The 23146-nt window shown below is 40.4% G+C and overlaps 1 protein-coding gene across 6 annotated transcripts in view; it reads right to left on the minus strand.

Moving 5' to 3' along the window:
* The window catches only part of RAPGEF4 (Rap guanine nucleotide exchange factor (GEF) 4), a 228259-nt gene that overhangs the window by 74353 nt on the left and 130760 nt on the right, over window positions 1-23146 (minus strand). For 4 of the 6 annotated variants that reach the window (XM_004674534.2, XM_012726839.1, XM_012726835.1 and 1 more), the window contains 3 exons: window positions 9351-9457; window positions 5090-5211; window positions 3139-3322 (listed from right to left, as the gene is read on the minus strand). In XM_004674534.2, coding sequence (XP_004674591.1) covers window positions 3139-3322; window positions 5090-5211; window positions 9351-9457 — 413 coding nt within the window. Of the gene's footprint in view, window positions 1-3138; window positions 3323-5089; window positions 5212-9350; window positions 9458-9788; window positions 9843-23146 lie in introns of all 6 variants that reach the window. The other 2 variants (XM_004674531.2, XM_004674532.2) reach the window with 1 other exon arrangement.

Raw genomic sequence — 23146 nt, forward strand, 5'->3', positions numbered from 1 at the left:
TCCAGGACTTTTGAATATGCCCTCAAGTTCTCAGGAGCAAAGCACTCAGCTGGTCTCTTCAAGGAGAACAGTGATATTCACAATTCTTGATCAGCTAAGCTTATTTTCTTTCCACTTAGTAGGAACTCCAAAGGATATACACAAAAGTGTGTGTGCGTGGATAGCTTGAAACTCTGACTCATAGAATCAGATACCTTATCTTTCACTTTCCCATCTCTGGGGGGCTGTCATTCCAGGAGAAGACCTGTGAATACTGAGTCAAAAGAACTGTGGCCCCCAAGGGCCAGTGTTTGCAGATTCATAAAACCTGGGAGATGGGGACAATTCCAAGAGCACCCAAAATGATGTATATTGGAATACTGGTGAAACCTGTTCTTTAATGGCCAGTGACAGACTGGAAAAGTCTGGTCTTTGTAATGTAATTTTCTTCGAAGAATCTTTGGGCTTCTAAAGATCAAGCGATTCAATGCTATATGGAAGAAAAAGCAGCAGAATCTCAGATTCCATTTCTAAGGGTAACCAAAAAAAACAAAACAAAACAAAACAAAACAAAAAAAACGCAGGTCTTAGGCTTCTGTGAGAATTAATCGAGTAAGGAGCACAAATACTCCCAGCCAGGGCTTGGTCCAGAGCAGGTACTCAATACAAGTCTGCTATATCTCAATCTGATTTGGAATGCCTGTCTCACTGGGTTATAAACTCCTAAAGTCAGTAACCATGTTATCACTTTCTTACTACCAAAAACCTCTTTGGCAGATGGTCAAAAATCTTTGTGGGTCCAAAATCTTTGTGTGTGTCTTTCTTGAAGCAACTAAATTGAAGGAACATTAGCTGGGACTGAATATTCATTTTTTCATTCCCTTAGCAAAAGTTTATTAATGGTCTATTTGGTATGATGCTTGGAGCTAGAGATGGCCTTCTTTAACTTCCACCCAGACTGAAGCCCCCTCTCCACATTATATCCAGGACTGTCTCCTCCACTAGACAGGAAGGAGGTGCAAATTTCAAGCTCACTGCTGCACTCTTAACAAATACCAATATTTAGAACAAAATAGGTATTCAAAAAGTATCAGTTAGGGCCCTCCCTGGTGGTGCAGTGGGTTAAAGCACAGCACTGCAAGCTAGCTGCAGCTACTTTAGTGTGAGTTTGATCCCCTGCCCTGGAGGTGACCCACATGTCTCCGCAGACCTCTGCTGTCTCGCCTGCTGCTCCCCTCAGCAGTGTGCTTCATCGATCTGCCTGTTCTGCTCCCACACTTTGTCTCTCGTGAATCCTCTCACCGTCCCTGCTCCTCTGGCCTGTACTCAGTTCTGTATGCACAAATAAATAAATCTTTAAAACAAAGCCCCAAAAATTGGTTAAATAAATAAATGACTAAAAACAAAGTAAAATGAAATGTCTTTCCCTTTAAGCAACTCATAGCATACAGCAATGTTTCTTAGCAGGGGCAGTCTTTTCAGGACAGCTCCTTAGTTTATAGGGTTCTAGATTTTGGGGTGTTTAACGTCCCTGGATTCCAGCCACTGCCAAATGCTGTCAGTGTGGCTCCTCACACACCATGAGAACCCAACATTCTCACACATTCCCGAAGGCCCCTTGGGGCTTCCTCACCTTTGACAACAGAACTACTGTGTAAGTGTGTGCTTGAATGAAGAAGGCAGCGAAGGGGAAAGAGAGGGAATCCAGGAAATAATGAGGCAAATATAGATAATGGACGATGGGACAAAGGGGTGAAGAGAGCCGGGAAGCACTCTGACAGAAGAGAAGGCGTAGTTCCGAGTAGTGATTTCATTTGAGTTCCCCAAGCTCAAGGGCTCTTCCTGTATCCCCTCTACCCACTTCTACAATCTTTCAGGGCAAAGAGATCATGAATTGGTTTTTCTGTTTGACATTTTGTATTTACCAGTAGAAGTTTTGTTTGAAGAAACAGTTGTGAGCCTACAAAAAGCTGAAAGCTGTGGCTTAGATTTTAAGACTGATAATCAACTGGAATGAGGGAGGCCTTTGAAACACATGGTGTTGGGACATGAAGACCCAAGAGACACCTTAGACAAAGAGGACATGGTGTGACAAGAATGAAGTACGTTGAAGGGCTTTACCAGCACTGGACTAAAGCCCGTGGAACAGGGGATACCTTGGGGAAAGGAATGAAGGAGTGTTCAGAGGGCTACGTGAGTGGGTATGAGTGGCAGGCATGGGGGAAGTCGTTCTGAAGGACACCTCGCTCTTGGAATATGCCCAGCTGACACACAGACGTGTAAAGTTGAATGCTCTTGTTGAGACCCACCAATAAATGGAGGTCTGCCAAGCCAGTGACTCAGAGTAGACAGCCACAGCTGGCTGGCACTGGTGCAGGGCGGAGGGCGATGTCATTTCTAGCAGAAAAACATAAGCCTGTATGGTGGTTTCAGAACCAAGTGCCAAGTCATTCCTTATTAAAAAGGCTTGAGATTAGACTGTTCTATAATGTCTTATAGCAATTTAGTAGAGTACACTGAACAGAAGAGGGGCTCAATAAATTCTTTCTGAATTGATCTGATTAAATTGATTCTGCAATTCCACTAATGGGCTGTGACAGAAGATTGGGTTGGATTCAGCTGAGAGGGAGGGAAAAGGGCACCTCATGGGCTGAATGGAGGTGTTAAGGGGTGACGGCACAGTGTCTTTGAGCTAATGTGCAGAGGGCTCAGAATAGGGTGAAAGGTCATGCTGAATGAATGAATGAATGGAAGAACGAATGAATACAAGCACAGGGTCTAGGCTTCTACAGACTACTGACATATTGCATTACAAAGAAAAGGCAGGTGTGGTCTGGCAGAGAATCAGCATTTTCTGTTTGTCATTGACCAAAGGTTATTTCATACATGGACTCAGTTTTGACATCTCAAGCCAACTGCTAAAAGACTCCATAGTTTCAGCTCATGCACACGGGAAATGGAATCTTCTGGCTCAAAAATAAAATACAATAAAGTAAAAAAGACACAAACACTGCTGTGCCACTTCTTCAGGGTCACTCTCTCCACTTGCCTGGGGTGAAGGCCGGGGGTTCTGGAGTCAGCATCACTTGGGTCTCCCAGGACAGACTTGGTGCCCAGTGATGGGGTCGGGGTGGGGGGTGTCCCTATCCCATTACTCACGGTTTTCGGAGGATCATCCTCATGTGGGCATCGGGACCCATCTGCGACAGCAGCAGCATGGTATCCTGGAGCTCCTCGTCACATTCTTTTTTCTCCTCCTCAGTAGGCAAAGGGGCATCTTCATGCTCGTCATCCAGAAATCGATAAAATAAATATTTGTCTTGGAAATGGTGCTCCTGGTCCACTGCAGGAAACATGGAGGTGAATGTCAGCCACAGCACCTCTGCCTCTCAGCCCTGGCCAGTAGAAGCCCGTAAGTGGCCGGTGCTCGTCAGAGAGCCAAGTGGCAGCACAGCAGTGAGCCTCCTCACCCTGCTCAGCCAGCTGGCCCCGGGCCGTGCAGCTGGAAGACATGACCTCCCCAGCAGCCACCGCCCGCCCACCTCCTGGGCTGCCCTCTTAAGGAGACCTGCCAACTTTTCTGAGATGAGCACTTTGACCAGCAGAAATTGTTTGGGTGACATTTTCTAGGCTGTGGTACCTATGTCGCAAAAAGGAAAATAACCAACTCCCAGATCATGCTTTATACTGGCTTTGAAGTACAGGCTCAGAAAAAAAGCCAAGTTTGTCAGAATCAGAATTCATGGTTTATTTTCAATGTGTAGCACTTATAAAAGTGCACTTAAAAAAATTGTTTGAACAGGGGCTCTCCCTGATGGCGCAACGTGCTAGAGTACTACATTATGAAGCTCTCTGAGTTAGATTCCTGGCTAGGGAGGTGACCCACATGGTGTGGCAGACCTCTCCTGACCCGCTGCTCCCCTCAGCCGTGTATTTCAGTCCATCTGCCTGTTCTGCTCCCCACTCTGTCTCTGGTGAATCCTCTCACCCACCACACCTCTGGCCTATACGCCAGTTCTGTAAGCATAAATAAATAAATCTTTAAAAGAAATTGTTTGAACAATGCTGATCAGACCAAGCTTCTAGATCACAGGCTCTTAGGTCTTGTAATGATTTCCTTCTGATGCTGATTTTACAAAGTTTTTTTCCTGTTAAGCACAGGATCTTGGTAGGACAAGATCACTGACTTCTGTTCAGAATCTCTCACCTGTGTGTCTTTAGGCTTTTAAGCCCTCTTCAGGCTGGAGCAATAACACTATCAGGAGGCAAAGAGAAGTGGTGTGTCCTTGCTTCAAATGTGACGTTGGCACCGTAGTACCAGCAATGTCTGGGAGCTAAGGGGACATGTAGACTGTCAGGGCCCGTCCCAGAGCTGCTCAGTCAGAATCTGCGCATTAACAACAGGCCCCTTTTATGGACTCTGAAGTCTGGAAATACTGGTAAAACTGTCGCTGGAGTTTCAGGTGTTGCTCAATTAAATAATCACTTAACTAGTTTGCCAGTTTGGAAAACGGTCTTAAGCAAATGGTACGAGCAGTTCAACCACAGTTGCACTCCTGTCCTGAATGACTTCTCTGCTCAGTTATATAGCCCCTGCGAAATGGTGGGCTGCAATTGCAGAGCACATTCCTGGTTTTAAACATGGTCATCCTGTGGGTACACAAATTGTCTCTCCCAGACAACACCATAGTTAAAAGGCTGCTTCTGAATTCATCGCTTTTTCATGTCATCAACCCAGCCACACATTTCATTGCTCTTCATTCTGTCCCTGCATCACGGCTGCTATGCAATGCTGAGTATAATCACACTATCAATGAGCTGTGAATGCAAACTAATAAACATAATTGGAACTGATGCACTCAGGCTGCAATCTCATCTTCCCTTCATACATTTTCCCAAGCTCAGAAGGTACAATGGTGGAACACAGCAATCAATAGCATTCACTTGCAGTGTTTCTGTTGCTAAATGAAGACACTAGGTCTGTGGGTCCCTAAAGGGCTTGTAATTCTTCTTGCCCACTTGAGAGCTCAGCAACAACATGCCCAGGGAAATGCGCTTCACACTTCTTGAGGGCTTCCCACGGAAACCCTTATCATGGGGCTCAACTTACCATGGTTGAGAACTCCGTCTTCTACCAGGACTTGCCACATGCCAACAGACTGTGTGCGGGAGTGAACGCATGGAGTCTGCTGCATCATCCAGTCCACCAGCTCTGTTCCCACACAGCATTGCCTAGGAGGAGATGGGATACGAAAGGTGGGAATCACCTTGTTGCAGAAGAAGGATGGGAGCTTGCTTTTGAAGGAGATCCTTCTAGAGAGCTTAGCACTCTTGCCTCAAAGAGGTCTCACAGCAAACAAAGTATCGCACGGTATAGCTCTGGCTTCTCCAGCTCTTCTGCAAACCAACAGAATCACTCAACTCACAAGATAGCTTCCTAAGGTTGGCTAAACGGAGGACCATCACAGGAGCAGCACCAGGGGAGAAGGAGGGATGCTAGAGGGGGAGGATTATCTGACAAGCTGGTCACAGGGTCTGAGAACATCTCAACTTGAGCTACTCTGGAAACTCTCAGTGTGAAGTGAAGGCAAAGCAAAGCTCTGACTTCCTTCACCTGAGCCTTGGGAGGAATGAGTTAATGTTTGTGAGACGCTCAGAGGTGCTCTGTGAAAGGCGCTGTGTAAGTGCAAAATTATATAGCACTTTATATTTTCAAGTAATACTACTGATCTTCCTCAGAGGGGTGTTGGGAGAAACAAGCAATTAGAGATGCAAATACCATTGAAAAAAAGTTCTATGTAATGAGCATTAGCTCTTCTACGCGCCTGTCACGTGAAGAGCTCCAAGTGCTCTCGGCTCTCTGTGCAGTCACACATTCACCCTCCACTTGCCTTGTGCGGCAAGGTGGTCAGGGTGGGCTAACTACAGGCGATAGTGAGGAGACATGTAACTCCACACTCATGTCAGGCAATACTGAACCCTGCAAGGAGTGAGAGGAGGATAGGTGTTGCAGCATGATGGGTCAACGTGGAAGGGAATCTAGAAGTCCTGAGGATGAATTTCCAGGGTGAGGAAAGACAGCAGAGTCACAGAGCCGCTGGCTGCCTGCAGCTGAATCTGAGTCATCCGAAGCCTCCCTCCATGGTTTTGTTTTTTCCACTGGAACCTCAAATTTATTTGCATTTTATACATTTTATATATTTCATTTATAAAAACATTCAAGATCCAACTGCAAGATTTCACAGATGAGAGGGGGAAAAAATAGGCCATGCTTAATTCAATATTTTAGAGAAATGCTCCTATGGGCAGTCAGATAGTGTCATCCCAGCCAGACAAGGCCTGCTGACGACTCTGAAAAATATGACCATGATTCACACTGGGACACTGCATCTCATAACACACCATGTGTGCGAGAGGCTGTAGTTAGAAAATGTTTGCATTAAGCAATGTGGGTGCCAAAATACAGATGTTCCTGGTAAGGAAGGTGGGAAGGATGCCACCATCTCTTGGGTGGGGACTGAGCCGAGAGTGAGCCCGGGGACCTCCTCACTAGTCTAAAGTGGAGGTGATTCCTGGTGCTTTGTCACTAACAGGTTTATGCAGGAGAGATATGAAAGCGCACCAGGTCTGACACTTATTAACTATAGGACTTAGATCATATCATTTCAACTCCGGGTCCTCAGTTTTCTCATCTTTAAAAGAAAGCAGGAGGAAAAGATCCAGTTCTAATATTCCAGGACCTCATGGGGGAGCTCCTGGTAAGTTCTGACTTGGGTCTGACCCTGGAATGTCTCACAGGAGGATGTACTGGGAATGTCATTAGATTTCCACGACTCCTACATCTTCACACTAGAGCTTCAGGGAGCAAAGAGACACCTATTTCTGAAACATGCAAACACAGGACCTGTCAAAATAGTCCTTTTGGAATGTGAGAGTTTGTTAATGGGAGTAGTTTCACAAAAGTATAATCAGTAATACTTTTTAATCAATTTCGTAAGTCCTTCCATTCAAGGATTTCCTTTACCAAAAATAGCATATCTGACAATGAGATGGGATTTGAGAAGCACTTTGGTAGTATCACTGACATAGTTCCTCCTAGGCCACACTCCACCACTTGAGTCAGATTGTTCAATATATCATATCAAGATGACCCTCGGGTTCATCTAGGGTATAAGCATCTGCAGTTAGAACATACAGCAAAGACACTGCTGGCAGCTGGTGGAATCACAGGTTCTCCCTCCACTGATGACCCCTTTAGAATCAACACACACCTCCAGTATAGTGATCATTGGAGGTGACACTACTTCCGGGGGCATGTCAACTCTCTAATAGTGCTGTGGAATGACAGAATGGGATGAGGAGATAGAGGGAGGGAAGACGGAAGATACAAGATCTTGGACAAGGAACACAAGTTGTCCTGCCGGAAAAGAAATCACGCCTTTGGCTTCCAGTTGAGTCAACGGGTTATTACCAACAGATCATTAATTTGTGTCATGGGGTGGAACAGACATAACACCTATAATACAGGGGTTTAAAATCTTACTATGGAACAAGAAAGAGACTATGATTTCTGACTTCTAGTTTCCATTACTTGACACCAAAGATGACATATTTTAATGGAATTTTCCTAGTGCAAGTCAACACTTGGGAAAGCATTATCACATCTTAAGTTAAGGGAAAAGATAATAAATTTTTTGGAAGAAAAATATTCTTTAGCCATACTGGATTTGAAGTCCACTTAATGAGTTATAGTTTGAACTCTCTCTGGGGACATGAGACAGTTTTTTTTTTTTTTTTTTTTTTTTTTAAATGACAGCAGGGACTATAACCTCCAAAAAGAATGAAGAATCAGAGCTGGAGGAGAATACTTCCCCATGTAATCACCCAAAATATTAACTAGTAAATATCAACATTAACAGGGCTAGATGAGATGAACAATCTGTTTTAAGAGGTGGAGTGTGTCCTAGCAGGTATTGTGTCAGTGATAAGTCCAAAGTGCTTCTCAAACCCCATCTCATTGTCAAAAGTCTATCAAAGAGAGATCATCTAAATCAACTGATAAACTGTCAGTTTTGGTGCTATATCCTATTCATGACAAATGCAAGCAGAAAGAGTGCTAGTTTGCAGAAAATGCAGAAAGACTGACCTGAAGAGGGAGCATTTGCAATATTTTTACAACTCTGTCATTAGGGACGAGATGACCGTGATGTACATATACTTGGAGGCAGGTATAATTTTTCAGGTTCTATCACAGTTGATAGCCACTGAAAGAAAAATGTCTTATACGATGACTTTAAAATTTGTATTAGAGCTTTTCACTGTGTCTTATGAATCAAATATGTCTTGTGAATCAAATGGGTTTTCACTCTGCTAAGTCTGATGGGTTCTGAGGTCATGTCTAGGTGAAATCAAAAAGAGAGTTTGCCTGCTTGCTGAAAGAGGGCTGTGCTTCTGAACTATGAATGCAGGGAGTTGAGAGTGAAGGCCTGTATGTTATATATAGGCCATTCTAATTCTTAAATACTTAATGAATTGAGAAAGCGGAATGTTAAAGGTTAGATATGAATCCTTAGCTAATCCACCATGGACTAGTCATCTAGGTTCAATGAAATCATGCAATCCCAGTCTCTCTCTATCACTTCTTAACTTTATGGATAGCTATATTGAGTCCTTTCTTGGTATGATTATAGAGTTAACACAGCGGTGCACCTTACTCTAGTGCACACTAGAATGACATTCTACACTAGAAACTCCACAAAGGACATTCACTGCTGTAATATCAGGGCCTGGCTCACATACTGCCTGGTGCCCAGGTGCTTAAAACATTTGTGAATGAATGAATGAAAACATCACTGGATCTGGAAACTGACTGACCTTGGTTTACATTCTTGCTCTACCATGCACTAGTTTTGTGACTTGGACAAGGAAAATTATTTAATCTCCCTGAGGTTTAGTTGTGTCATCTAGGGGGAAAATGGCCATACATCTACCCAGTAGGTGTGTGAAGATGAAATAAGGAGACATGGAAAGCAGCTTGGTTCAAGGCTTCAAGAATAAATAAATGCTCAGTAAAAGTTCATTAAACCTGACCTAAATCTACCAGTTTTCCTCAAAGACACTAACAGAAATAGAAGAATTTTCTTCTCAGTTATTCATCACAATTAAACCAATGTCCAAGTAAATTAGTTTAGGAGTAATTGCTCGAAACAGTAAGGATAACTAAAGTTAATCAAGGATTCAAGATAAGCTTAGACTTTCCAGAACCTGGAGAAATATAAATAGTATTGCCTCATAGATATAAATGGAAGCTGTTCCAATTTCACTAAACATGACTTTGAGGAGGGCAGAGCCTTTAGAGTTATTGTACATACCTGTATGTCTTTAGGTGATACTTTCTATCTCTTATCATATGAGGTGCTCTAGAAAGAATAGCATTTCGTAAGATTTTTCCAGCCCTGAGGATCTTCTCTGAAGGGACCTGAATTTTAATCGGGTAGAAGGAGGGGAAGAGAAATAAGGAGACATTATAGAAGGGAACAAAGAGCTGTTTCCTTAAGCTTGCCCTTAATCCTTAAATCATTTTCCAATATGACTCTGGCTTGAAAAATACAACTCACTCATACATTCACATTGTTCACTTATGTGATGTGTCACTGTTTTGTGTTGAGAATCCAGAAACACTGAATGTTTACTGTCTTTAGGAAATGTATCCGAGTTTTCCTGAGCTGATGCTCTGAGACATGGACACCTCCAGTGGTTACTCAGGAATCCAGCTCTGAAGGCTCATCAACCCACCTACAGCCCATTACCTTGGTAATGGTGTTAGCAGGACGAAGAGGAACGTGAGGTTCAATGAGAGGTGTCTGAAAAATAAAATGTTAAAGCAAAAGAAAATTAAACAAAAAGTTCACTAAAGAAAATTATGGGTTGGGGGATAATAAGGACCATCCATTTTCATAAAACTCAAAATAGAATTTAAAAAGCAAGAGATAATGTCTGCCTAAGGAACTTGAATGCATAGGCATTCAAAGGGCAAAATTAGGCCATTCAATTTGCCAAGACTTAAATATAAATTATCAAAAATGAGAAAACCAAACAGACAGGAATGATTAGATGTTTGTAGGCTTAATGAGAAGGGCATCAATATCTACTCAAAGCATAACAAACATCAGAGAAGAGGAAAAGAAAAACAAGGTAAACATGAACAGAGATTAAAATGATTTATCTTATGGGATAGGGATAAGGTATTGATTTAGAATGGAAATGAGCTGTTTTATCCCCTCTCACTTGGTTGAGTCTCTTCCTGCAATTTGTATTTTAAGAAAAAGGTTTTAATTCATAAATGGTGGTATAACCCACTAAAGTGCCTCAGGCCCACTGGGGCAGATCACGCACTGTCTTCCTTCCTTTGGTTCATGTATACTCTTCAGGATTCTATGTCCATCAGAACAGTTCTAGGATCTAGCCCCTGTTGCTATCCACATCCTTCAGATGAAGGTCCTGGGATTTGGATTCCCAGGGAAAATGGCTTGCTACACAGCTACGCAGTTGAGTTCCCTAGTCCCATCCAAATCACCATCTTTCTGAAAGTCAACTCCAAGTGGAGGGGAATAATATATTCAACCTGTTGGCACAACCATGAATACTATACCACAAACACAAAGCATCCAAGCTTTGACTTATTTGATTAAGTCACTTCCAGAAGGTACAGAAAGATGGCAGGTTTACTGTAGGTAAAGTAATCCTCCTCCTCTGCAAGACATCCATGTTCTTATCCCAAAACCTATGACTAGGTTAGAGTACTTAGGAAAGGGACGGTGACCGTGCAATTAAGAGTCATGACAGGGAGATTATCTTAATGTGTTCAGATGGTCCCAAGATGAAATGATGGAAGAGAGAGGCAGATGAGTTACAACCAGAGAGAAAGCAGTGTGAGTAGGATACAGCCTGCTTTGAAAATGGAAGCGCATGAGTCAAGGACAAGGACACAATCTCTACAAGAAGAAAAAGGTAAAGCAATTGATGAGACTTCCCCCGGAGCCTGAGGAGACACAACCTTATCAACACCTTGATTTCAGCTCATTGAGGCCCACAGCAGACTTCTAAACGATAGCACTGGCAGGTTACTAATTTGTGTTGTTTTAAGCCACTAGGCTTCTGGTAATTTGTTAGAACAGTCACAGAAATTAAAACAGAAATTATTACACTTTATACTGAAACTCCACCCTTTTCAAATCGAAGCCATTACAGGGAAAATAAATTGGTAGACTTTCCCTCTGGTGCTAATTAAAAAATATAACCCATGGGGGACATAACGGTTGATTAATTTAAAATATTTCATGTGTCTAGATAGAAATGTACATGCATAAGCATCCATCTCCCTTTTTATCAACAATAAATCTCAGGTGGGTTACTGCTTTAAAATAAGAAGAGCACTATGAAGAAAGGAAGAGAATATTAAGCGTTAGAAAGTCATAGATGAGGTACAGACTCACTGAGAATGACTACAAACTCACTAGACTCATCACCTCACTATCGTCTAGTAGGTTTTTTTGCCCTCTTGAGATCACTTCAAGCCCAGATATTCTAGCACATACTGTTTTAACCAGCATAGACCAAGAAATACCAATGTGGCCCAGTTCAATAGTTTTACACAGCCATCAGCTTTGCCCTGAAACAGCCCCTGCTCCCTCAGGGAGACCTGCCAGTGGAAGGGGACTGGCACTTGCAAACCCCTGTGCTTGCATCACCTCCTTAAAGAAGACAAAGGAGAATTCTACAATGCTGGATCACCTGGGAAAATTTCAAAATTTTGTGAGTTTCAAGTACTCAAACATCCTGCCTCTGGACACTGAACAAACAGATTTATATGTCCAGTTATACGCTTGGTTATAGATCTAAGTTGCAGAAAGAATTGCAGGTATGTGTGGTCTAGGGTAAATGACCATGGGGTTAGCTTCTGAAGGAATCTTTTTTCTTTCCTGTGTGTGTGTGTGTGTGTGTGTGTGTGTGTGTGTGTGGTGGTGGGGGGGAATCTTATTTTGCAATAGTCTAGAGAGGCTGGCTGAGCTAGGGATCAAAAAGCACATGCTTCAAAGCTTATCATTTTTACTAAAATACTGACTATTTCTTCCTCCACCTCCTAGAGTCTTCCTTACTTGAAGTGAGAAAAGGGAAATTTGAATTCCAGTCTGTTGTTGCATTTATTTATTGACATATCCTCTTATTATTTGTTTAACCCATGGAAATTTTGCTTTCCCAAGAGCTCAGTGAGATCAGGCACGTTATCAGCAGCTTTTACTTTTGTCCTGCACTTTTCTGCACACAATATGCCTGTGTTAAATTCTTGAATTAAATTGGATGCGGAATTATCTGACTTTTTGTTGCACTGGGTTGCCAGAGTTCTGCCATGAGCTTTGTGTTCCAATCTAGCTTGTTATTCTTACCTCTTGGCTTAAAAATGTTGTGCCTTGCAAAAGGCTCTGAGAGCAAATACTCCCATGAAAAAAAAATTACTCCCTTTCAAAAGGGCCTGAAAATGGTTTTTCACGAGGCCTATTACAGAGCCTCATACCTCATTATAATCTACTGGGGAGTTATTGTGCCTCTTGTAATGAAGACTAAATTCATATTTTTCATCTCCTGATTAGTATTTCTGCATTGGCTCTGGTGCCAAAAAGAATATTTCCCCTTACTGTTTTTCCTTTTGAGTAGTAATATAAACATAATAAAAAAGCAGTAGAATGCATCCCTTCTCCAGAAACAAACAAAAACCAATTATGGTCAATCCTGAGGGAAGTCTTCAGGAGAGAAAGCCAAGAAAAGCAGAGAGAAAGCTGAATACCCCTGCCTTTATCTGTTCTCGCTGCTTAGCTTTTTAGGAGCACATTTTCACAGCCCAGTTTGGATTCTTTCATGCCCAGGTAGGAAGGGAGAATTTTTATCAACACATGATTGATGTGTTGAAATGTATGGAATTTAATAAGAGGGGCGTTATTCCTTCTAGGGCTCATCTGTGATAGGTATTTTCTGGCTACAGGTGAAATCACGGGCAGCCCAGAAACACACAGGCAAGCACGAGTGAAGGCTCACCTCATGCTCACCTGGGGGGTCCCCTTTCCATGCCTCGAGCCCAACAGAAAATGTCTAGGAATAGGGTGCAAGGACCCTCGTGGTACATGTGGCAGCCCTGCCCCCTTTCTATGGCCACTCGCCCACCCAGTTGTGCCAGTCCTGGACTGTTTGTTCTCAGGCAATTCTTTGCTCATCCCCTGTGCTGCAGAGTGTTTCCCAGGCTTCTCTGGCCGTGGTTTTGCTCATACAGCTGATTTTCTTGCTTGATCATCTCACTAATATTACCATACTTCTCCTTTTCTACTACTGTTTAATCCTTTAGAAGAGGAAAATTTCCCCTTATTTCTCTGGTCTCTGGCTGGCGTGGGAGGCAAGCAGCATCTCCATCCAGGAAAATGCTTCTAGGACCTGGGGGCACCCCAGGGTACCAGCTTCCAAAGGCTACTAGGCTCAGGCTCTGGCAAGGCCTCCCTTGCCCTCTGTCCTTCTACCTGAGGATTTCCTGCTCAGATAATGTTTGGGTTCCCCCTCCCAGTCACCTATTGAACTTTTCAACCCTTTCCCCACCTATAAAGTCAATTCCCAGCATTCATTCCCTCAGTGGGAACTACTGGGAGTGACTTCCATTTTCCTGCTCAGTTTCTGACTGCTACCTAATGTCTCTGGTAGATTTGTCTTAGCCCTGGTTGGGCAGTTCCTTGAAGCCAAATGTTTTATTGTCACAGTGTTGTTTTTCAAAAACTTCATTTGGAGCAAGTATGATGGAGATACTGTCATCTGGGGAGGTCACTGTGAATATTTATTGCTGGAAACTGGAAACTTTTCTCTACCAACTTTAATCAATCAGACTGCAAGCTGCACCAAAGTGAGCTAAAGCATCTCCAGAAGAAAAGCACAGGCAGCATGTGTCACTGGGTAGGTCGTGGTATAGACACTGGATTGAGATAGACTTGGATTCCACGCCCAGCCCTCAAGGTATTAGCTGGGTGAACTTAGTCCCCACATGCGTCTAGCCTTAGATTCCATGATGTAAATGAGAGAAGTGATAAAATCAGGAGATAACAGGTGGGAGCCAACACGTGTGAAGAGTCTGATGGGAAATGCTGTCTTGCCTGGAGGGCTCCTTTTCTTATTTAGATTCTCACTCACATCACCAAGCTGCTTCTTTCCATCTCCTGTTTAGTCGCATCATTAATATGCAGAAAATGAAATTACTTTCTGCATTTTTCTAAAGGGCCACTTAAGTGAAGTTCTTAAAAGGCACTTTCCTTGAAAATGAGGGAAAATATGCAGACACAAAAGCAAAAAAGTCACTCTCACAACAGAGGCTTTCCTGAACAGGCATTGGCCAGGGACTTTCCCAGGGGCCTGACCTTCCTGTCACAAAGGCCTGTTTCACTACATGTGGCTGCTGTGTGCAAACATTTTAGATCACAGGATCTTGCTTAACTGAACACTTTCAAAGACAATTTTTTATCCCCCACAGATAAGACTTCTCCTACTTTCACCCTGTGTGTATTACTTGGAGATTTTATTTAAGTAAAGGAAATGTCCCCTTCTCAAAGCTTTCATTCACTGTGTTGCTCCCCAAATGAAAATCTCTGAGCCAGGGAAGATTCTGAGGAGACAGCCAGCAGATGAAACAGCTTCTTGGTCCTGGAGTTGGTACTAGGATCATCTTGTGAAAAGACAACCTTGTGTCTATTTTACCCCTTTAGAAGCTGCAAATCAAAGGACAGGAAAAATTCTGGTTGAAGCCTAATGTTTCTCCTGCTTTGGCAATACTTTCTTTTTGGGCTTCCAAGGAACCAAAAAGGCAAGTTTTCAACAAAATTAACTAACTTACTAGCATTTTGTTAAAATATAGCCATTTGTTTCTGTAGAAACAAACAAAAAGATGCGCTCTTCAAATGTTTCACTGCTTTTCATTTGGCATTTTATAACTAGCTCTTAGATGTATGTCTTATTCTTGTCATAATTATCAGTGTCATCACTCTTTGATTGCCCAGAGGAAATTAAAGTGAGTCTAAGTCAGATGCAGACACAGATTTTCCCACTCAAATAGCTAAGTGTATCCATTTGTTAAATAGTGGGAGAATCATCTATGGAACCTGTTTTGTATCCATCTAGGGACCTCTTTTTCAAGTTTCTCCATAGCTCAAATTGGCATAATAATTCCAGTTTCAGCTTTGACATGTAAAAGATTAGAAGTTTTCACTCTTACAATAAGAAAAGGCTGGACAAGTTGAAAACATGGCTTCTCTTCTGTCAGAGAATTGAGGTTGCAGAGCAAATTGTCACCCTGAAACTGGAGAGATATAGGGGAACCCAGTCATGGGCTTGCCTAACCTAGAATAGAAGCCACAAATTGTAGGAACACTTAAGCAGTATTAAATATTAAACAAACCACATCTAAACCTACAAATGTCTCAAGGTTATGAATTTGAAATCTAAGGACAATCAATCACAATCAGGCAATAGGTTTCAAGCTAGTTGATAACTCCCTTCCTCTCTCCCTCCCTCCTTTCCTTCTGCCTCTTCTCTATAAAAGTATCTCCCTGAACTTCATCACTGGACACATCCTTTTTGGTGTCACAGAATCTAATCAATTTTACTCAATTAAACTACTCAAAATTTTAATTATACCCCAGTTTATCTCTTAACAATGGTGAATTTTGTTGAATTACTAGAGAGTGAATATACAGTAGCTTGAGAGTGAAAAACTTAGGAGGGAGGGAAAGTGAAGAGAGATCTTAGCTGGGCCTCCACACTTTTGTGGGTTTTAACTCACTCCCAGAATCTCATGATGAAGAACCAAAAAAAAAAAAAAGACTTCCTTACTTCCTTCCTTTTTCTCTACCAGGAAAATAGGGTTGATTTCTCATTCTGGAATACAACTACAGCATTTTCTGTAACAAAGGTCTATTCTCCAGGGAAAAGACTATTAAGAGTCTTATACAACCAAAGGAAATGCATTACTAGGACTCTAGCCTTCTCTAGTCTTCCCAACTCACTTAAGGAGAAAAAGAAGCTAAGAAACAGTTGTGAAAGTCACCATGCAGGGACACAGGCCCACTACATAAGTGAGATTTAATCATAAGATTGTAAGATACATTACTGCTTCCACAGGCCCCTCCTACCCCATCATATCAGTATAAAAAATAGTGAATTAGAGCAGAAAGAGTTACAAAATGCAAATTTTACCTAAGGAGGAGTTTTAGGGAAGACTAAACATGATAACAGACACAAAAACAAGAACATTAGAGGAAGCCGAAGCCTGTAACATTTATAGCTAAAGCGAACATTAAACACCAGCCCAACCCCTGGCCCAATTATTATAATAGACCTAACTGTCTCAGTTCCTGTTACCCAATAAATACATCATGTCTGGCTTTCGCCGAAAATAAAAGACAAGAAATAACAGAGTCTGAAGAGACTAAGATATGACACAGATTTCTGAATTGTCAAAAAGGAAATATAAATCAATGATGATTAATATGTCAACTGGATCACTATTCCATCCATAATACTAACTTAAGAAGTATTACTGTGCAAGAATATATTGGGTAATCTGAGTAGGGAGAGAGACATTCTGTGAAATAATCCAAAGGAAATTCTGCAAATCAAATACATTCTGACAGAAATGAATAATGAAAAATATGTCTGAGGCTATTCCACTTCACAACTTACCATTAAGCAACATAATTAAGACAATGTTGAACCACACGAAGACTGGGCAGAAGGAAAAGTCTAGAGGTCCCAGAAACAGACCCACTAAAGGATTTTTCACAAAAGAGCAAAGGAAACATAATGAGCAAAGATAGTCTCTTCAACAAATGGTGCTAGAACAACATGCAAACAAAGCGAGTCTAGAAACTGACAACAACATGCAAACAAAGCGAGTCTAGAAACTGACCTTATGTCCTTTGTAAAAATTAAATGGGATAGCATACCTATATGTCAAATACAAAACTATAAACTATTTTCTCAAAAATGATAACATAGGAGAAGATCTAGGTGACCTTGGGTATGGTGCTTGATTTTTAATACAACACTAAAGGCACACGCTGTGAAAAAAAAAAAAATGATGAGTTTTAAATTCATTAAATTAATGCATTTTGTGCTCTGTGAAAGATTACGTGCAAAGGATAAAGAAATACATGTCAGAGACAACATGGGGAACAGAACAGGTGGATCAACTGAAATACACTACTGAGGAGAGCAGCAGGTGAGACAGGAAAGGTCTGCTGTACCATATGTGGGTCACCATCCTGGCTAGTGATTGAACTCATGGTGCAGTGGCTGAGGAGAGCTTCATAATGTTCCACTTTAAACCCTGTGCCACCTGGGAGTCCCTGGGAAAATATATTTGTCAAATACATACCAGATTTAAAAAATATTATCTAAAATATAAAAAGAACTCTTAACACTTACCAATTGGAAGATAAACTGTTTAAAAATGGGCCAAAAACCCAAAAAGAAAAAGAAAAATACTGGATGGTTTTACTCATAGCAAGAGTATAAAGGACCATGGGGGGAAAAAATTATAATGAACAACTATATACCAGAGACATTTTATGGGGGTGAGTGGGGAATGGGGGAGGGGGGAGGTGCATGGGACTTTGGTGATGGCACATGGGTGATTTGGTGATGGGAAGCCCATGGGGATTACAACTGAGATTACAAATGATGTAAAAATAAACTTACATTATAATAAAAAAAAATGGGTCGAAAACATTAATAGAGACCTCACCAGAGAAGATATCCAGATGGCAAATAAACATATGCTGTACATCAAGGAAATGCAAATATCACTACCTACTTCAAAAATTACTACAAACTTACATCTGTTAGAAGGACCCAAATCTGGAACACTCAAGCATCAAATACTGGTGAGGATGTGGAGTAATGAGAACTCTGGTTCATTGCTGATAGGAATGCAAAATGGTGCAGCCACTTTGGAAGACAGTGGGGTGGTTTCTTACAAAAGTAAATGTACTCTTATCATATGCTCTAACCATCATGTTTCTTGGTATTTAACCAAAGGAGCTGAAAACTTATGTCCACAGAAAAACCTGCATATCTTTCAACAAGTTTAAGGATAAACCAATTGTAGTACATCCAGACAATGGAATGATAATCAGCATGAAAAAGAAATGAGCTAATAAGTCACAAAAAGTCCCGGAGGAAACTGGCATGTGTATTACTAACTGAAAGAAGCCACTTGAAAAGGCGGTATACTGTCCAGTTGCAACTGAAAAATAACATTCTGAAAAAGGCAAAATGATGGAGACATGAAAAGATCAGTAGTTTGCAGGGGTCTTGGAGGTGGGAAGAAGGATGGTAAGAATTTCTAGAGCAGTGGAATAGCAAAATGATGACACAGGTCATTATATATTTGTCCAAATCCATAGCATGGAGAAGCATGAGTCATTATGTAAACTATGAACTTTGTGATATGAGTTATCAGTGTAGGCTCAATAATTTCAACAAATGCACGAACCAATCTGATGTGGGGTGTTAATAATGAGGGAAGCTATACATGTGTAGGGCAGGAGACATAGAGAAATCTCCATACCCTTTGCTCAGTTTGCAGTGATATTTAAACTGCTGTAAAAATTTAAAGTCTTAATAAAAAAGAATGGACACCAGTAATATTTAATAATAGAAATCATGTTTTTTGGGGGTCCAAAAGTAACAAAAACCTGATACACAGACTGAGGTGTTTTTACAGTTGCTAAGTATCTGTGGGAAACAAGTTACTCTCCTCACCCCAGTTAAGGGTGGTGACTAAGGAGAGGGACTATTTCAGGTATATATTTCACTGAGGTGAGCATGAGTAATCCAACCAAATAAACATACAGGTTCACATTTTTAAAAAGTAGCTTATAAATAAATTAAGGGAATTGAAGTCTATGGTTTAGTCTCAGGCTATAGTCTCACTGTTTCATTAGTTTATAGATTGGATGGGATCTAAATGTGCTAAGGGTTGCTTAGCAAGTCTGTGAAACTTGAACAAAGAAGAAATTACATGGAAATATTTCTGCTCAGATGCTCTACTAACTGTCTGGGAAGAGCATTTCTCCAGTAGGTTCAAGTTTGTTTCTTTTCTTTTCTTTTTTTAGATTGATTATATATATTTTTAAAGATTTATTTATGCATATAGAACTGGAGTACAGGCCAGAGGTGCAGGGGTGGTGAGAGGCTTCACCAGAGACAAAGTGGGGAGGAGAACAGGCCGATTGACAAAGTCACTGCTGAGGGGAGCAGTGAGCAGATCAGGAGAGGTCTGCTGGCCATGTGGGTCACCTCTGGGGCCGGGGATTGAACTAGCACTCAGCAGCCACCACTGGCTTGCAGTGCTGCATTTTAACCATTGTGCCAGCAGGGAGGGCCTCAAGTTTGTTTCTAACACACCTCAGAGCAATGCTACAAGGTGATGTTCTAAGAAGGATTCTCTCAAGCCTTAGTCTATATTAAAAAAAAAAAAAAGTCTGAATTCTTTTAGTAGTGGGAGAGAATTTCAGAAAGATAATACATGGGAACTTTTGATTGTCTTCTTTCTAGAATGTGGGTCTAGACCTATTAGAAGCTCCTAAGTCAGATATTTAAAGACAAAAAAAAAAAGAAAGAAAAGAAAAGAAAATGCTAACTTGTAGGAGAAGCATCCATTCTTACTAGTAGGAATGGTTCTTTACCCAAAGTGTTTGCAGTTCTTATATAAACCACTTCATTTTTTTATGAACTGACTACCAGAACCAGATTTTTTAATAATGGTAACACCATATGAACATACTGTTAAATGTTCATTTCAGTAACAGAAGCTGACGATAACATTGCAAGAGGCTACTGTTCCTGGTGGTATATTTACTCTCACAACTGTGGTTTACTCTGTGAAGGATTATTAAACCCCTTTCTTCTTTTTACAAATTGAAACCTTGGATTCATCTTTTATCCCTTCTTCCACTATAAGAAATTCTGTTAACAAATTTCAAATTAAAAATGACTGCTCCAAATTTGGGAAAAGTGTTTTGAACACTTTTGAGAAATAGTGTATGCAAGATTTATTTACAGTGTGGCTCATTCTTGAAGTGTTTATGGGCTGATACTTAATATAAGGCCTATAACACTGACATTTTCTTTTATAATTTTCAATTTAAATGTTAGCTTAGTAGACACTGGGAATTAACATTTAATTAATACTTTAAAGTGGAATGAGTATAGAAAAGTGTTGGTTGAAACTCTACATTTACTGAAGCCAGGAGGTCAGGTCCCTGTAGATTTCAAAGGCAGGTGAATGGTTAATAACTAAGAAAATCTCTTGTGCTAAAGATGCTAAATTAATTGACATATAAAAACAATTATATATCCCCTTGTCCTCTCTTATTCAAATGGTATATACATTGGCCTGACCTTTATTTTTTAAGTTAATGTATCTTAGAAATAAGGAAGAAAAAGGATCATACTAAATATTTATGAAATTAATACTGGAAAATGTTTATAATGTGACACTATCAGTAGAATAAGTATTTTCAGAACTTGTTGGGTATCTCAATCCATACCTTCACTCCAGCAAGCTGAATCAGAACAAAAATTACTAACGATGAATAATAAAAAAAAAATCAGAAAATCTCTGGCAGAGCCGTGGAGTCAAGCCAAAAGGATCATACGGTGAAGAGCAGCACCCAGATCTCACCAATGGCTCCCTGAGTTAATAACCTCATGGTCTCTGCTGGGGGCACCAGTGGGACTCATTAAGTGTATCCTAGAAACATACACTGCTCATTCCACAGCCAGTTCCTTCCATGCCACCATCACTAAAAGAAATGGCTTCTGCAAACACTGACAGAGTTTGGATCTCAATGCCTGACGTTTAATTATGGGACCGGATTTCGAAAGGGAGAAAGCTTCGCAGTTTGCATTCCCTCTTCACCAAAAGATCAGAAGAAATGGCCACTAACTCAGGTTGTTACATCTCCTGAAATTAAGATAAAACACCCATCTCTCAAAGGTGTGGAAATAGCTTCAAGTAATAATTCCTTGGATCGTATTAATCCTTGAAACTATGCAACATAAGAGCACATTTATCACGCTATACTATAATACATGTAATAACATAATTAATTGTGATATAATTCTAGTCTGAACACAAACATGTATAGGTATCAACTTCATGGAAATTTGAAAATATTTTCTGTACTGTGCTAATAAATTAAAATTCAAAGAAGATTATTCTGGTAAATGATGCTAACTGTGCTAGCATAATGCTAGGTGTGGGTTACAAAATGTTCAAAAAATGAAATTTGCCCAATTAGGCACACCCTCTGATACAATTTGAGAAGCTAGAGAAACCACTTTAAAAAACATCAGCCCTCTGCCATGTGATTTTTCTTATCCCTTGTATAATAAAGATAAACGGTCAGTGCACTGGCTGAAACAAGTTTAAAGAATAATTTTGGGATATTAGTGACCAGAAGAGGTTCCCGTTTTGTTTGTTTGTTTGTTTGTCTTTTCATTTTTGAGGAATCTATAGAATCTTTCCTACAGGGATCACTTTTGTCCAGAGTTGACTTTTGCAAGTCTCTGTATTTCCTGAATCTCCAGCTCAGCAAATACCTCACTGCTTGAGCTACAGTTATTTACGTATCTGTTTCTCCAAGAACAACATGTACTACTTAAAATAAAAAATTGCAGCTTGTTATCTTGGAATCCCTGTAGTGCTTTGTTCATAGCAATTATTCATTAAATATTTATTTGACTAATATGTGGAGAAATCTTTAAGAAGCTTTAAACTGCCAGTTGTATAAGAAGAATGGAACAAATTTTTCCTCTTTTCATTTCTAAAATTCCAATTGTACTTTTCAAGGTAAGATTCAAAAACACTGTTATTTAGAAGTTGGTAATTAATTTCTGGGATATTTTACTTTTCTTCTTAAGAATAGTATTTCTCTTCAATTCAAGTCTGTAGTAAAGTATTTCAGGCTGGAAGTAACAAACATTAACTTTGTGTGTACCGCTTTGTATTTCCTTTAGATCAAATAAGTTCTGAAGAGCAAATTGCCCTAGAGACAGGAAAACATCCCTCTCCATCATTTTGACTTCCTCTTATTTCTTCCCTGATAGACATAAGATTAGTACTTATACTATTTTGATAACTATTTCTGAATGTCTGTGGATACTTTTAGTAATTTCACACATGGGATGGAACCTCCAAGGTGATTTGACATATATCCAAAATAATCCTTGCATTTTCAGGAATTAACAGAGATCCAGAAATCCATACACAGATCCTAAATATATGGGTATTCCTAACGCTCCATAATCTACTGTTGGATAAAAATCCAACAGAATTGTGTACTTACATCACCAACAGACAGATACTAGAATGTTCAGAGCAGAGCTATGTACAGTAACACACTAATAGCAGAATGGACAAAAAGTTATGGAATATTCCCCTAATGAAATGAGAAAATACAATTTACAATGCATACAGGGTAAATAACTCCTACAAATATAATACTGAATGAAAGAAGCTGGTCTATTTTTATAAAAGATAAAAGCAAAATTCCCTTTGTTAGATGAGTAACTAAAAACATGAATTTCCCCCTGGTGTGCTGGTGTATTTGTTGATCTGAGTGCATTTTACATGGATGTGTTTGTGGAAATGTACTAACATAAATGACAGGTACACTTTTTATGGATATATACACTGTATTATATAAAAAGTTAGAAGAAAAAGCCTGTTTTAGCACCAGAAATTAACTTAATCTCACAAAAAATATTTACTAGCCCTTCATATCCCAAGCAAAGGAAAACAGTTAAGGTGACCATCAGGTTTTGAAAGGTAGTGTTTGAGAGGCCCCACTCACCTATGGTTCCAACATTGCCCAGCAGGGAGACACAAAGAAATAAAGAAATGCACATACGTTTGTATGCATTAAAGCATCCAGCAAAAATATTACCACACCCAGTCCCCCAGGGGTAATACTCAGGAACAAGATATTAGGCAAAGAAGGTGATATTTTAAACATATTCACTCAGTGATTACGAAAAACCGGTTGTAAATGTCAAGTATTGGCTGCTTAAGACACTA

This window comes from Condylura cristata, unplaced genomic scaffold (assembly GCF_000260355.1).
Source record: "Condylura cristata isolate star-nosed mole 26May11 unplaced genomic scaffold, ConCri1.0 scaffold00002, whole genome shotgun sequence".
Lineage (NCBI taxonomy): Eukaryota > Metazoa > Chordata > Mammalia > Eulipotyphla > Talpidae > Condylura > Condylura cristata.